General features: G+C 27.0%; 2 protein-coding genes across 2 annotated transcripts in view; one reads left to right on the top strand and one right to left on the bottom strand.

The window, feature by feature from the left end:
• Positions 1–13,664, bottom strand: part of LOC136988460 (NAD(P) transhydrogenase, mitochondrial-like) — a 267,559-nt gene that overhangs the window by 186,540 nt on the left and 67,355 nt on the right. The gene's annotated exons all lie outside the window — the stretch shown is intronic.
• The window catches only part of Patronin (calmodulin-regulated spectrin-associated protein patronin), a 74,453-nt gene that overhangs the window by 32,506 nt on the left and 28,283 nt on the right, over positions 1–13,664 (top strand). Inside the window, 1 exon segment of the mRNA XM_067286346.1 lies at positions 1,529–1,624. Coding sequence (XP_067142447.1) covers positions 1,529–1,624 — 96 coding nt within the window.

Below are 13,664 nucleotides of genomic sequence, written 5' to 3'. Positions count from 1 at the left end.
AATCTTTCAAATCTGCCGTTTAACAAGATTGTCTCGCATTCGTGACTACATTAATTCAATATTTACAGTACTGAATAAATTTGCCTTTCTGTTTTTTTGTAGGATAAATGAATTTTAACACGTTTTAATTAAGATTGTGCATTTTATTATTTAATTCGTAAATTTCAATCGTATGAATAAGTATATGCTCAAAAAATTAATGTCATATTTTATTTATTTAAAGTAGAAATACTGTATAATAAGATGAACTTTTAAAAATAAAAACGAATATATTAGAAAAACAAGAAATTTTCATGTGCTTCTTTAAGGATTATTATACATTAATATTTAAGTGTTTGGATTCTTTTTAATTTAAATTTGATTGTTTCTAATGGAGAATTCAAAGGATTGTTTTTATCTGAGAAAATTGTTTAACAGTATTGGAAAATGGCCAAATACTTTAGTCTAACTAATAAATTTTTATTACTTCGTTGAAGAATGTTAAAGCATAAATGCCTATCACGTCTACATCCCTTTAAACATTGCATTAATCTAGCTAACTTTCAAAATATAAATAATGGTTCATCAAAACATTTTCAGATAAAGATATGTATGTTTAAATATATTCGTTTTTTGAAAATTTTCTGCATGCATTTATTTTAAGTTAAAAAACTATTTTTATTTCTGTTGCAAAAAGTATATTTATTATGACTTAAATATATTCATTCTAACGCTTTAAAAATAAACAGTTGATGCTATTTGTTTTAAATGTAGGCTAAATAAAGAAAAAAGAAGTACCTTGTTTTTCTTGTCTTTGAGCTAATAACCTATAAGCTATAAATGAAGATACAGAATGCTCTTAATAAACAAGCTTTTTTTTTTTTTTACTTTATTATATAAGGAAGTATTTAAATATTTTAAAAATAATTTCATATTATATACACCATTTTAACTTTCAATCTGATAAATGTATAATTATACAACTATGTATTCAAATGTAAAAAAAATTTAAATTAGAATAAAAAACTAATAATGTAATTATAAATATTAAATATATAGCATAAAAAATGCATAAAAATATTAAATATGCATAAAAAAGATGATTTTATTTATTTATGTTAAGTAAATTAAGTTGATTCTCTTACAATAGTAATATATTTTTAGTAATGCCTGAGTTATTTAAAACTTTTCATATGTATTTATAATTTAATTTAAGTATTTTTAACAAAGTTAACCTGTCTTTAAATTTAAATAAATATATTCTGAAGGAAGAAAGGAAATAACATTGAGATTTAATAAGAATGGTATGATGATTCATAATCAATGATAGCTATTTGATAAGTAGTTATATATATAAATAAAAAAGTTGATTTAAGAGAATTAATTTGAGAAAATTGCATGTTTAAAATGTAATATTAATATCTGATTTATAACATGGAACATTTTATTAAACTTTACTGATAATAGAAATTTTAAATAGCAAGTTAATTACTTTATTCATTTTTAAAGAATAACTTCATAATTAAATTGACAATTTTTTTTTTTTAAGGCTAAGCAACGAGCTTCAATATTATGGCTGGTTTCAAAGGCATACAATCATAGGATTCCAAGTGATCTCAGGGAACCTTGCTATAGGGATCATGAGGTATTATTATTTTTAATTATTAGGATTTAAATAATTAAAGTTTTGTCTCTCAAATGTAATAATTTTATTAATATTTTAAATATTATTTAAATCAGTTTATAAAATAAGCTTTAATGCAATTATATTTGAGATTTCAAGCCTATATAATTTTATATTGGATTATTGATACTAAATTAATAAAATTACAGTGTGTTTAAAACATGCAATTTTAAAATAATGCAATAGAAAAATCAGTACACTATTGTAAAAAATACATTCTCACTTTAAAATTGTGTATAACATAGTTATGATTTTTGGCCATTAATGGTAATGCTTACATCTGTCATTTTGTTTGGATGTCTCTGATTGTAGAAAATTCATTACAATGATTACTTTGAACAATAGTTATTCTTCAATTATTCTCTTGGTGTACTTACTTCAGGGAACATCCAGGTAGCCACTGACAAGTCAACACAAAACTTTCCTTGACAAACTTTTATTTGAATATAACTTATATACAACAATATTTCTATTAATGAAATAAGTTTTAAATATACAACTGTTGAACTAAAGCTAAATTAATTTTAAAGATTTTCTCTTGTAGTTTCCAACTATTAGTTCTTTCTATAAATATAAACAACTTTACTAAACTTGGGGATGAGATGGCACGTGACACCTTCCTCTAGGGCCAAATTTATTTGTAATTTATTAGTCCTTTCTTCCTACATGCACGCAGAACATGTTTACTATTAGTTTAAATGATAAAATTTTGTTTATGTATGAAAATAAATTAACTTATTTTATACATGACTTATTTTAGAATGGCATCTTAAACTTTGGTGTTACATGAAACAATTTTGAGCATCAATATACATGACTTAATTTAGAATGCAAACTCGTAATCTGAAAACCTACTATAATATTAAATTTGTTTTATTTCAGGAAGTAAAACGTTTTAGCAGTTAATAAGAAAATGTTGAATTTGTTATTAAATTAAACTAATTTAAAGAAATGTTTTCAGAATTTGACAATCATGTTGTCATTGTCTAATTTTATCAATATTAATATTTTATAAATAGATTGGAATAAAAGATATGTAAAATTTAATTTCTGTTTTTAGGAACAGATATTTTCCTAGAATTTTGTAAAATTTATAAATACGAGGGCAATTTTTTTTTCAACCTCTGATGGAACATAAAACAAAGACAAGTGTAAATAACAAAACAAATTTATTACCAAAAGTTAGGTACAAACATGGTTACTTTTTGACATAATTACCGTGAAGATTGAGTCATTTGTCATATCTTTGGACGAGCTTTTTCCATCCCTTCTTCATAAAATGTTGTCGCCAGTGAATTGAGATGGCTTTAACGACATTGTTTTGAAGATTGTCATTAGTCTCAAATCTCTGCCCTCCTAGCCACATTTTCAATTCAGGAAAGAGGTGGAAGTTTTCACACATTAAAAAGTTGCAAGCTAGGTGGACGTCTTCACCATCTTTAAACACCTAGTGTATAGCCATAATTTGGCGTCAAGTGACTTCCACCTCTTTCCTGAACAGAAAAAGTGGCTAGGAGGGCACTAATGACTATCTTCAAAACAATGTTAGGGCCCATCTCAAGTCATTGGCAGCAACATTCTATGAAAAGGGGATTTTGAAGCTCATCCACAGTTATGACAAATGCCTCAATCTTCACAGTAATTATGTCAAAAAGTAACCATGTTTGTACCTAACTTTTAGTAATAAATTTATTTTGTTCTTTACTCTTGTCTTTCTTTTATGGACCATTAGAGGTTGAAAAAAATAGCCTATGTATTATCTGAATACATTTGTAAATTTTTTGCTTTTGTTTACTATATGTTTTTAATTAGCTTTTACATGTAATTTTTAAAATCTTTTAGCTTCTTAATTCTTGTTGAATTTTTATTCTTATTTTATTTCAATTTAAATTAAAAGTTTTAATTAAATTCTTAATTAAAGAATTACAGGAGGGAGAGTTTAAAGAAGCTGACTCAGTTTTCAGTTTTAATCTTAAAATTTGTAAAAGTTTTTGTTAACTAAAAATATTTGAATTATGAAAATAGCTTCAAATTTTTAAAATAACAACAATCACTCTGTTTCACTGAAATCCACTTATTGAATTTAAGTGAACAATAAAGTAAATATTTGTTATAAAAAATTTTAATTTCAAATTTCATTGTAATTTGTTCAGAATAACCTAATGGTTCAATTTTATCAGTGTTAAAAATTTTTAAAAATAAACTTTATTTGTAATCTTAATGTAGTAGTTTTCTTTATAAACCAAAAATGATAATGAGTTGTGAAACTTAGCATCATTTTTGACAGAAAACAATCTGATTTATCATCACAATCTCAGATGATAAGCAAGCAAGATGGAAAATTTTAATGTAACATATTTAATTCTACAATATATTATGGTCATTGATCAAAGTGATTCTATATTTAAAAGATAGAATTGGTACAAATTATTGACATATATATTTATTATGAATTATAGAAAAGTATTTTTCAGTGACGTTTTTTCCTATAGAATTTTATAAACTAATAAGTTATTTATAATAAATAATATATTGTTATATTATACAATTTAGTTATGTTATGACTATAATATGTTATATAAATGCTGTATGGCTCCCTATACATTGTATAGAATGTCTTAAGATAAATTCTATGAATGTTAAAATTTTTGTTTAGAATTGATAAAATCTTTTTTATAATAAAAATAGCATAGATTAAGAATAGACTTTTATTTAAAAAGATTTTAAAATTTTATTAAAGTTGAAAACAGAAGAATCAATTATATGTTTTGATTCTTATCTTTTCATCAATTATTTTATTAAGTACTGCTAAGAGTCCTTGTCTAGTGTAATAAACTTGTGTGTTTATCTTTTCAACATTCAGTCTCTCCTACCATTTTGTTGGAAAGATTAAAATAATTTTATCAATTTTAATTTTTTTTTATAATTTTATTTTCCTGCTAAATTGATATTTAGCGTGGATAGTGTGTGGAAATAAAATTATGAAAATAGTTGAAAATAATAATAATAATAATAATGGATTTTTTTGCAATTGTTTGATTTAGATAGTGTTGCATATCAGAAAATTAAAACTCTGCTGCAAAATCAGATATTTTCATTTAGATTTTCTATGTATAAATTTTAATGTTAAAGAAACTTTTTGAAATCTTATAATTTTATTTTTAAGAAATATTAACCATGGAAATTAACTATAAGAATTTTTTAAAAATTCTCCCTCTCAAAAAAGAGAGAGAAAGAGAATACTGTTAGTTTAAAACTGAAAATGATATATAGCATAAAAATATTACGTGGAAATGAAATTGAGGATAACTGAAAAAGATATTTTAAAGTGTATTTAGGTTGTATGCATGCATTATTAGAACTTGCCCAAGAGCATTATTTAAGATATTTATGAAAAATGTTAAGATTTTTTTTTTTTTTTGAGAGAGAGAATTTTGATAAAAATTATATAGTAATAAATTATTTGAAAATATATTGAATTTTCTTTTTATACAAATGCTAAATGTAAAATTTATTTCAAAACTTATCAAACAATTCTACACTACAATATTCTAATATAACAAAAGAAATTAATTTAAAATCTATTTAGGAAAAAGTTTCTGTGCTTATCTGTAATGATTTAATTATTAAATTGTTACATTTATTATGTAAATTAAAATGTAGTGAATGAAAACAGATGCAATTATTCTAATTATCAAACTCTTTTTAAATAAATACATAATTAATTGATAACATATAATTAACTTTGTTGTTATGCTAATTTAATTTTTAATTAGGAAAACAAAGTAAATTTACTTCAAAGAAAAATATTTTAAAATTTGTAATTAGTCTTTAAGATAAATAATTTAATAATTAAAAGTTTGATAAATGACTATAGTACTAGCTTAAGTCAAAAACAAAACAAATGCATGAACCTGTTTAGTGCATACAAGTTCAGTAATACCAATGTACTTTGCTTTAAAATAATAGGAAGTTCCTGTTAAAAAATGATATATCAAATAATCATAATTTGTATTGTTTATTACTATATTATTATTCATCCAAAGTATGAAAATTCTTATATTATCATAAAATATATATTGAATAATAATGTTTTTATTTCAAGATGTTTCTGCTAATAGTAGATTATATACATGCCAGAAATTCTTCATCTAAAGGATCTAAATATGAGAAAAAATAAAATATAAATATTTTAGAAAGTTTATTTACCCGAAAACATCTCTTAAATGATAAAATCTGTAAAAATCAATGTTTTGAATGGACAGTACCGATTCTATAGCTTCATGGATTGATTCTAAATTAAAATCTGCTTCTATCAGAATTTTACTTGGCTTTATTAATAATTAACTTTTAGTAGTATCTAATTACAAGCATTTATTAATTTCACTGTTGTGTATCATAATTACAAGATCTTTTTTCCTCTAGTTATAACTTTCTCAGAAAAATTGTGTTGTTCAATATTTCAAAAAATTGAGTTGAGTGATATTTGTTCAAATGATCAAATGAATATAAACTACAAAGTCAATATTCGTAGTTACGTAAATAATATGTTCTGTTTCTACTTTAAATATGACTATTGATTTGCATAAACAAGTTACTTTAACTAAAATTTTATTAACTTGAGAGAAGTAAAAACTTTATCTCAGAATGCTCAATATCTCATTAAATGGCTAAAAAATTAATTTTTGAAATATGTAGAAATTTTTTTGGAAACAAAGTCCTTAAGATAACTATAAAACCAATCAGTTTATAGGTATTTGTGCACTTAAATTATAGAATTACATCATGCTACTTTACATTGAAAGTTTGTGCTTAAATTAATTTGAAATAACAAGTTTTAATAAAATTTAAACTAAATATTCAGATGGATTACACCACACACAGTAAGACCCTGCTTAATGCTGCCTCACTTATTGCTGATTCGATATAACGTGGCCCTCTCGAAACCTAGAAAAAAGCTCAAAATTTATGCTGATTTAAATCATTGTGGCATTTTATTGATTCGTATATAATACGATTATTTATGAACACGAACCAATCAGGAAAAGGTGGCAAAAAAGTGTACTTTCTTTAAAACTATGTTTGTTTGGTTCAATTTTGGAAAAAATATAACATCATGGATGCCATAGGCAATGTCGGCTTTGCTTGGCAAGAATTAACTGATGAATGCATGAACGGAGTGTGGAAGAAGTTATGGCTGAAGGTATCCAAGAATTCTCAACGAGAAGAGTCTATCGCTGTATTGTTAGGTTGACCAAACTCAATCTAATCGATACAGCAGGACTAGGAGATGTAGACAAGCAGGATATTGAGGAGTTACTACAGGTTTCTGGTGAGAGCCTTACCAATGTTGACCTGCAAGAACTGGCAGAACAAAGAATTCATGTAGAACTGGAAAATAGTGATTCTGAAAACAAAGAACCCAAAGAATTTCTCTACAGATTTCCTTAGTAAAAGTTTGGTAACGATAATCAAAATCGTTGATCAAATTGTAATGAATGATCCAGATTTTGAAGAGTGCAAAAGCAAAATGAGGCATTTTGGATGCGATCTTCTGCTACCGACATTTGCTTAAGGAAAGAAAAAAACGTGACAAATGAAGAAACTTCATGACTTTATTGCAAAAAAACAAAAATTTCAGAAAAGTCGGGACTTTTATCACAAAAAATAAACTTTACATTTCTGTGTGCATGTTTGTGTTATTTAACATATATTATTATACAAATTAATTTAAAATTAACTTAAAATTAAAGTAAAATTTGTTTATTTTTGGTTGCGCGTTCCTCTATCCCTATTTGCTCTATGTTAAAATGACTTCGTTTAACACTGTTTCGTTTAGCGCTTTGTTGTCTAGGAACGCATTACCCCACATTAAGTGTGGTCTTACTGTACTATAGGAAAAAGATTAGTGTCATCATATTATTTGAGATCAGTTAAAGGTTAAAATTTTTATCCCCTCTTTTTTAGGTTCAAATTTTATTATTTTTAATTGTAAGGTAAGATTTTAAACATTTATCAAGAAAGATAAATGATTAAAATCAGTTAATTTTTTTTTTGAGGGGGAAAATATATAGCTGCCTGTTTTAGAATGTTATATTTATTTTAGTATTGTAGATTGAAGTAAAAGAATATTTAATTTAAATTTGCTGTACATGTCTATATTGAAAGCAATGTAAAGATTTATAAATATAAATATAGTCAGATTCCCTTATTATCAATTTATGTGTTTTGCATTAATGCAAAGTAGATTTGTGGTCTTGTGGATGAGGATAGGCATTTCAATGTTAATGAGTTTGGTTATTACAAAATATCAGTTACTGTACAATATAAAGCATGTTACAGTCCTGCAAATTCAGTAACAATTATATTTCATGGTTTAATACAAAGCATACTCCTTCCAGCTTCCTTGAAGTCACATAAGCCAAAGTGGCAATGCACAACTTGCATCATGATCAAAGGCATTTTTTTTCTTACTTTAATTTTGGGCACGGTGCCTATGGCATCATTATTATCATTGTTGTTGGTGGTGAGGCCATACCAATGACATTCGCTCCTTGAAAAATTACATTATCTCTTATTGTTGGCACTGAACAATTATTTAAGACAGTCCTTGTGCACATTGGAAACCTGAATTTAATAAAATTGGGGAATTTTTGATTAAAAATATGTAGTTTTACAAAATAGTTCTTATTTTTAATTGTTTTAATAACAGAACAACTGAATATTGAGTACAGGCAATAGTTTGCAGTTTTAAAATTAAAAACAATTTCTATTGGAAATCCAAGCAGATAAGTTATTTTTAAATTATTAAAGTTTTGCATATCAGCTTCCAAATTCAATTTTCTGGCTAGATCAACCTGTTAGTAGCTTGAACTGTCATTCTACCAACTTTAATCAATGTTGAAAAATGAGCATTGATTCTTTCTTCTAACATTGTATTTCAATAAAGTGCATGTTTGGAGTAGATGACAAGTTTGTTTATTTATTTATTTTTAACCATATCTAAACAAGATAAAACAGTAAAATAATTGAAAGAAAATTTGACTTTTGCTATTTGGTATGACCATTGATGTGTTTTGTAAAATTCACTTAATACAAAGTGCCGAGTTTTAGGTCCTTTTGACTTTGTATTAATGGGGTTTAACTTTATATATTTGTGAATTTAAAAAATATACTGTATATATAAAAATAAAAATAAATAAATCATTGCAGAATTTTTATGAAACTGAATTCACATGCTGTACATAGTTACAATATAAGTTGTCATAAAACAGCCAACCTTGTAAACCAGAAAAAAGTTTACTCAACTATTACTTGTGATTCAAATACAGATTATTGTCAGGTCTAATCTTTAACACAAATAGATCATAAATTTAATTGTTGTTGAAACCACACTACCTGATGATTTATATTTTGATTGAAAATTTAATCAAGTAAAGTAATTTTTTTTATTAGTTTGGCTTTTTATTGTGTCTCTATTCTCTATTAATCAATTTAACATGATACAATTTAAGTTTCTATTAGTTTTTTGGATTCAATATTTTGCATATGAAAACATTAATAAAAAATGTTACAATAAAAAAATTATAGAACTAGTTAACTTTGTTTTGGTAATTGTAATGGATATAAATAATGAAAATTTAACTATTTTTCTTTTAATAATTCTGTATTAGAGTGAATTACAGTAAGTTAATTAGTGATAAAATTTCTAAAAAATTCTTAAGTTATCCTATCACATTCAGAAATGTAAATGTAGATGATGCTTTTATATTCTTTCAAATTTTTTTCTTTTGTAAGTTTAATATATTTTTGACTATATTCTGTTGTTTACTTATTGTAGTATGTAAAGGAAAACTACAGTATATAGATTATTATATTACTGCTAGCCTAAACAACTGGCATCATCTGAGAACTGTAATGAAAGGTGCTGTAATTGTGTAAAATTTCATTATGGCTAGATAATGGTATATAATATACAATGCATGTTAGGGTGGAGATTATTTTCACAATTTGTAAACGTGAACCTCCTACCTTCTATTTCTGTTCCAATATATATAGAAAACATTCATGCCAAAAATCTACTCCATTGGTGAATATTTACTGGTAGCTCAATGTCACTGAAGTTTTATAGGTTCCAAATAGTAAGGATGAGCTTATGGCAATCACAAGCTTCAATCACAAAGTATCCATTTTAGTTGAACAGTTTGTAAAACTGTAGTTGGTCATCTCAATAAATAAGCCATTAAATTAATCACACATTAGTTACATGACATACTCATAGAATTAATTTCTGTCATGATTTGTGATCTTTATTTTGCTGACATCATCAAGTCTTGCTGCAAATGTTTTTCCCTGTTTCTGGTTGAGTTCTGGCACATCACTGAAGGACTGCTGATATCATCAGATGTATAGACTATATAATCCAGAAACTGTTCAAGCAAATCACATAATACATTTTTGTTCATTTTGGGCAAAGTTGTTAAATAATAAATATGGTGGCAGCAGCAACTAGATCTATAACTGAAGTCTACCTCCTTGGTTCAACAGTAACTGAATTAACTGGCAACAAGTTGCCATTCTTATGTCAGGCTCTTGGTTTATTTTTACATCACCATCTTCAACTGAAACAAACTATCAGACAGTCATCAGCTGTTACAGTCGAAAAGCTGGCAATATTTTATGAAATGGCAAGGATCCCAATGATGGATCCAAGAAACTGCATAACTAAACTAGAACAAACATTTGAAGAATGGCATTTGCTAAAGAAAAACAAGGGGCAAGAATCTGTAACACAGCAAATAAATGAGGCTGAATTTGTTAGTAAACTAGATGAACTTTTTGACATTTCTCATCTTAGAGCAGTTGAAATGATAAAAATTCCAGAGGATCATGAGTTCTTGTTAGTTCAGTGTGAGAAAGGACATAAAGGGTCAATGGTTAGGTGTGGATGCAAAATTAGCTGCAAAGGAGAAATGATCTGCACAAAGACAGGAAGAGAAGTGGTGAAGAAATAGCAGACCTAATATCCTCAAGCAGCAGCACAGATACTGAAGAAGATGCAAGCTGTAAAGGAGACAGAGTAACTAGTGAGAGAACAATTGGAGGCAGATTCCAGACAGCAAGAAAGAGATACTCTCTGCCTCTACCAAAATAAACTGATAAAGTTACATTGAATGTAGTACTGAAAATTTCAAATTTTGTGAATTGTGATGTTTAAAAATTTTTTCATTGCATTTTGGTTTGTAATCCATCAAGTTTTTGAATATTGTAAAGTTTACATGACTATTTAATTTGTCTGTAATTGTCCAAAAGTGAAACAAGTCTGGTTTACCAAAACAGATTTTGTATGTTTTCATTTGTCATAAATTGCTTTTTTTATAAATTTTTTTTTGTGGTCATTGAGCTACCTCTAAATATTAATATATCAAGTTCAAATTTCTTCTGTAGTAATTTGAGACCAGTTGGACTAGTTCTGGATGGTAGGACCACAAAAAAGTAAGCGATTTATTTTTTTTCTCTATTTTAAGCAGCACCCTAATGCATGTAGGTATATTCAGTGATAAGAGGCTGTCCATACTTGAAGGGAGGGAGGGGTTATGGCAGGGGTGTTCAATCTTTTTTCGTAATGGGCCAAATTAGAAATTTAGGTATCAGGTCAGTCAATAAGTCCATGCACATTTTTATGGCCTTGAGAAAAATCTTGTTTTGCTGTTAAAAATGTCAGTCTAATGTGATAATTTTTACACTGAAGTGTTAAATTGGATCTCATTCACATAATACTGTTCAGAATTGTGAACATTTCAGTTGTTTATTTTAGTTAAAATGGAAGTAACCAATGAATATAAAAGACATGTTTTATACTTTTTATTTTTAAGTGGTGAGAATGCTACAAATGCAGCCAAAAAAATAAATACTGTACATAATCAAATTGTAATTAGTGCAAGGACTGCGCAGAAGTGGTTTGAAAGATTTAGAAACAATGATTTTAGTGTGGAGGATAAGGCTCGTACTGGAAGACCCGTTGACTTTGATGATGATGCTCTCTCTGCACTAGTTGAAGCAGAACCATCTTTAACAGTTGATGAAATTGTGGAACGTTTAAATTCATCCCACGGAACTGTTCATAGACACCTACAACAAATCGGAAAAGTTTCAAAGCTAGGAAAATGGATACCACATGAACTGTCAATAGCTAACCGACAACAACATGTAAACATTTGCATGTCTCTTTTATCCCGTATTGCTTTAGAACCTTTTCTTGGTAGGCTGGTTACTGGAGACGAAAAATGGATCCTCTATAATAATGTGACGAGAAAAAGACGATGGATCGTGACAAGCAGCCAAAACCGACTGCAAAAGGTGAGTTGCATCCAAAAAAAAATTCTTTTGTCTGTTTGGTGGGATATGTCAGGTGTAATTCACTTTGAGCTGTTAGAACCTAATCAAACAATTACAGCTCAAATGTATTGTGAGCAATTAGAGCGTTTAAATGAAAAATTGAGAAAAAATCGACCGTCGTTAGTGAACAGAAAGCAGGTTCTCTTGCAGCATAACAATGCCAGACCACACGCTGCAAAAATAACTGTACAGAAACTTGAAAGCTACAACTGAGAAATTTTACCTCATCCACCATATTCGCCAGATATTGCTCCCAGTGATTATCGTCTTTTTCGCAGTTTGCAGAATTTTTTAAAAGGGAAAACTTTTGAGGATGAGAACAGTGTAAAAAAAGCTATTTCTGAATATTTTGATTCAAAACTGAAATCATTTTACGAAGATGGGATTAAAAAGCTACTATCAAGATGGCAAGAAATTGTACAAAATAATGGCGAATACATTACAGATTGAAATAAAATTTATTAAAATTTTTTGCTGTTTTGTTGTAGATAAAAATACGCATGAACTTATGGACTGACCTGATATATTCAGCAGGCCACAAAGGTACTTCATATAAATATATGCTTTTAAAAAGTTAAAAATGTGAATATCAAATTTTAATAACAAATATATATAATTACAAAAAATACTGTATTATTGACTGGTAAAAGAAAAAATTATACTCAAACAAAATAATAAATTCAATGCAAATTTTGACATTGCCTTCCTTTTATAATATTGTCAATATCTGCTTTTATAATACTAGTCTTAATTCTAAAAATGTTAGTTAAATGGGAATCTCTCAACCTATTTCAGCAGTTTCGATGTTTTTCATGCACAAAAAGAATTGTTCACAACAGTATGTATTACCCCACATGCATAAGAGTTCTCTAGATAAAACAGTTTTCTAATACCAATTATGTCATTATGACATAAAAGTGTATCCATTGGACATCCATTATGTCATTAAATTTTATACAGTTTATGCATTTTATTATATTTATTTCAGAATTTCTTGTATGTTTCATTTCTACTTATAGTATCTATCATTCATAAAGTGATGAAGGTTTTAACAGGGGTTGAGTTTTGTTGGATGTCCAAAGAGGGGAGAGGATTATGGAAATTTGGACAAACTGGGACAAAAGGGAGAGTAAAAATTTCAAGAAAAAGTGAACATAATTTATGGACAGCCCCTAACATAGGAAATCTTGTTGAATAGTTACAGCCTACATGACAGGTTGTCCATAAAAGTTTAAAGTATATATATATATATACATACACACACAATATAACCAAACCTAAATTATTGCTTAAACAGTTTAAACTACCAGATTATTTTTGTGGCTAAATATCTAGACTCTTGAACGGGATTGAAATTCTAATCCCATTCTGGGTTGATTTGTTTTTCTTCCAGAATTATCTATATAAATTAAATTCATTATTTAATTTAAACCTAATTAATTTTATACTCTTACTACTCGGTTCTTTTTTAAAGGTTTTTTTGTGTTAAACATTTTTTAAGTTTGATAAATTCATTTCTAAAGCTGACCTCTGGAGGCCAGCAACAGAATTATCTGTGGACAAAACTAAAGTGATACTTCTGGTATGGTATGGAAAATATAGT

This window comes from Centruroides vittatus, unplaced genomic scaffold, assembly GCF_030686945.1.
Source record: "Centruroides vittatus isolate TY-2023 unplaced genomic scaffold, ASM3068694v2 scaffold_3315, whole genome shotgun sequence".
NCBI classification, from domain to species: Eukaryota; Metazoa; Arthropoda; class Arachnida; order Scorpiones; family Buthidae; genus Centruroides; species Centruroides vittatus.
This window is presented reverse-complemented; position numbering and strand designations above follow the sequence as displayed.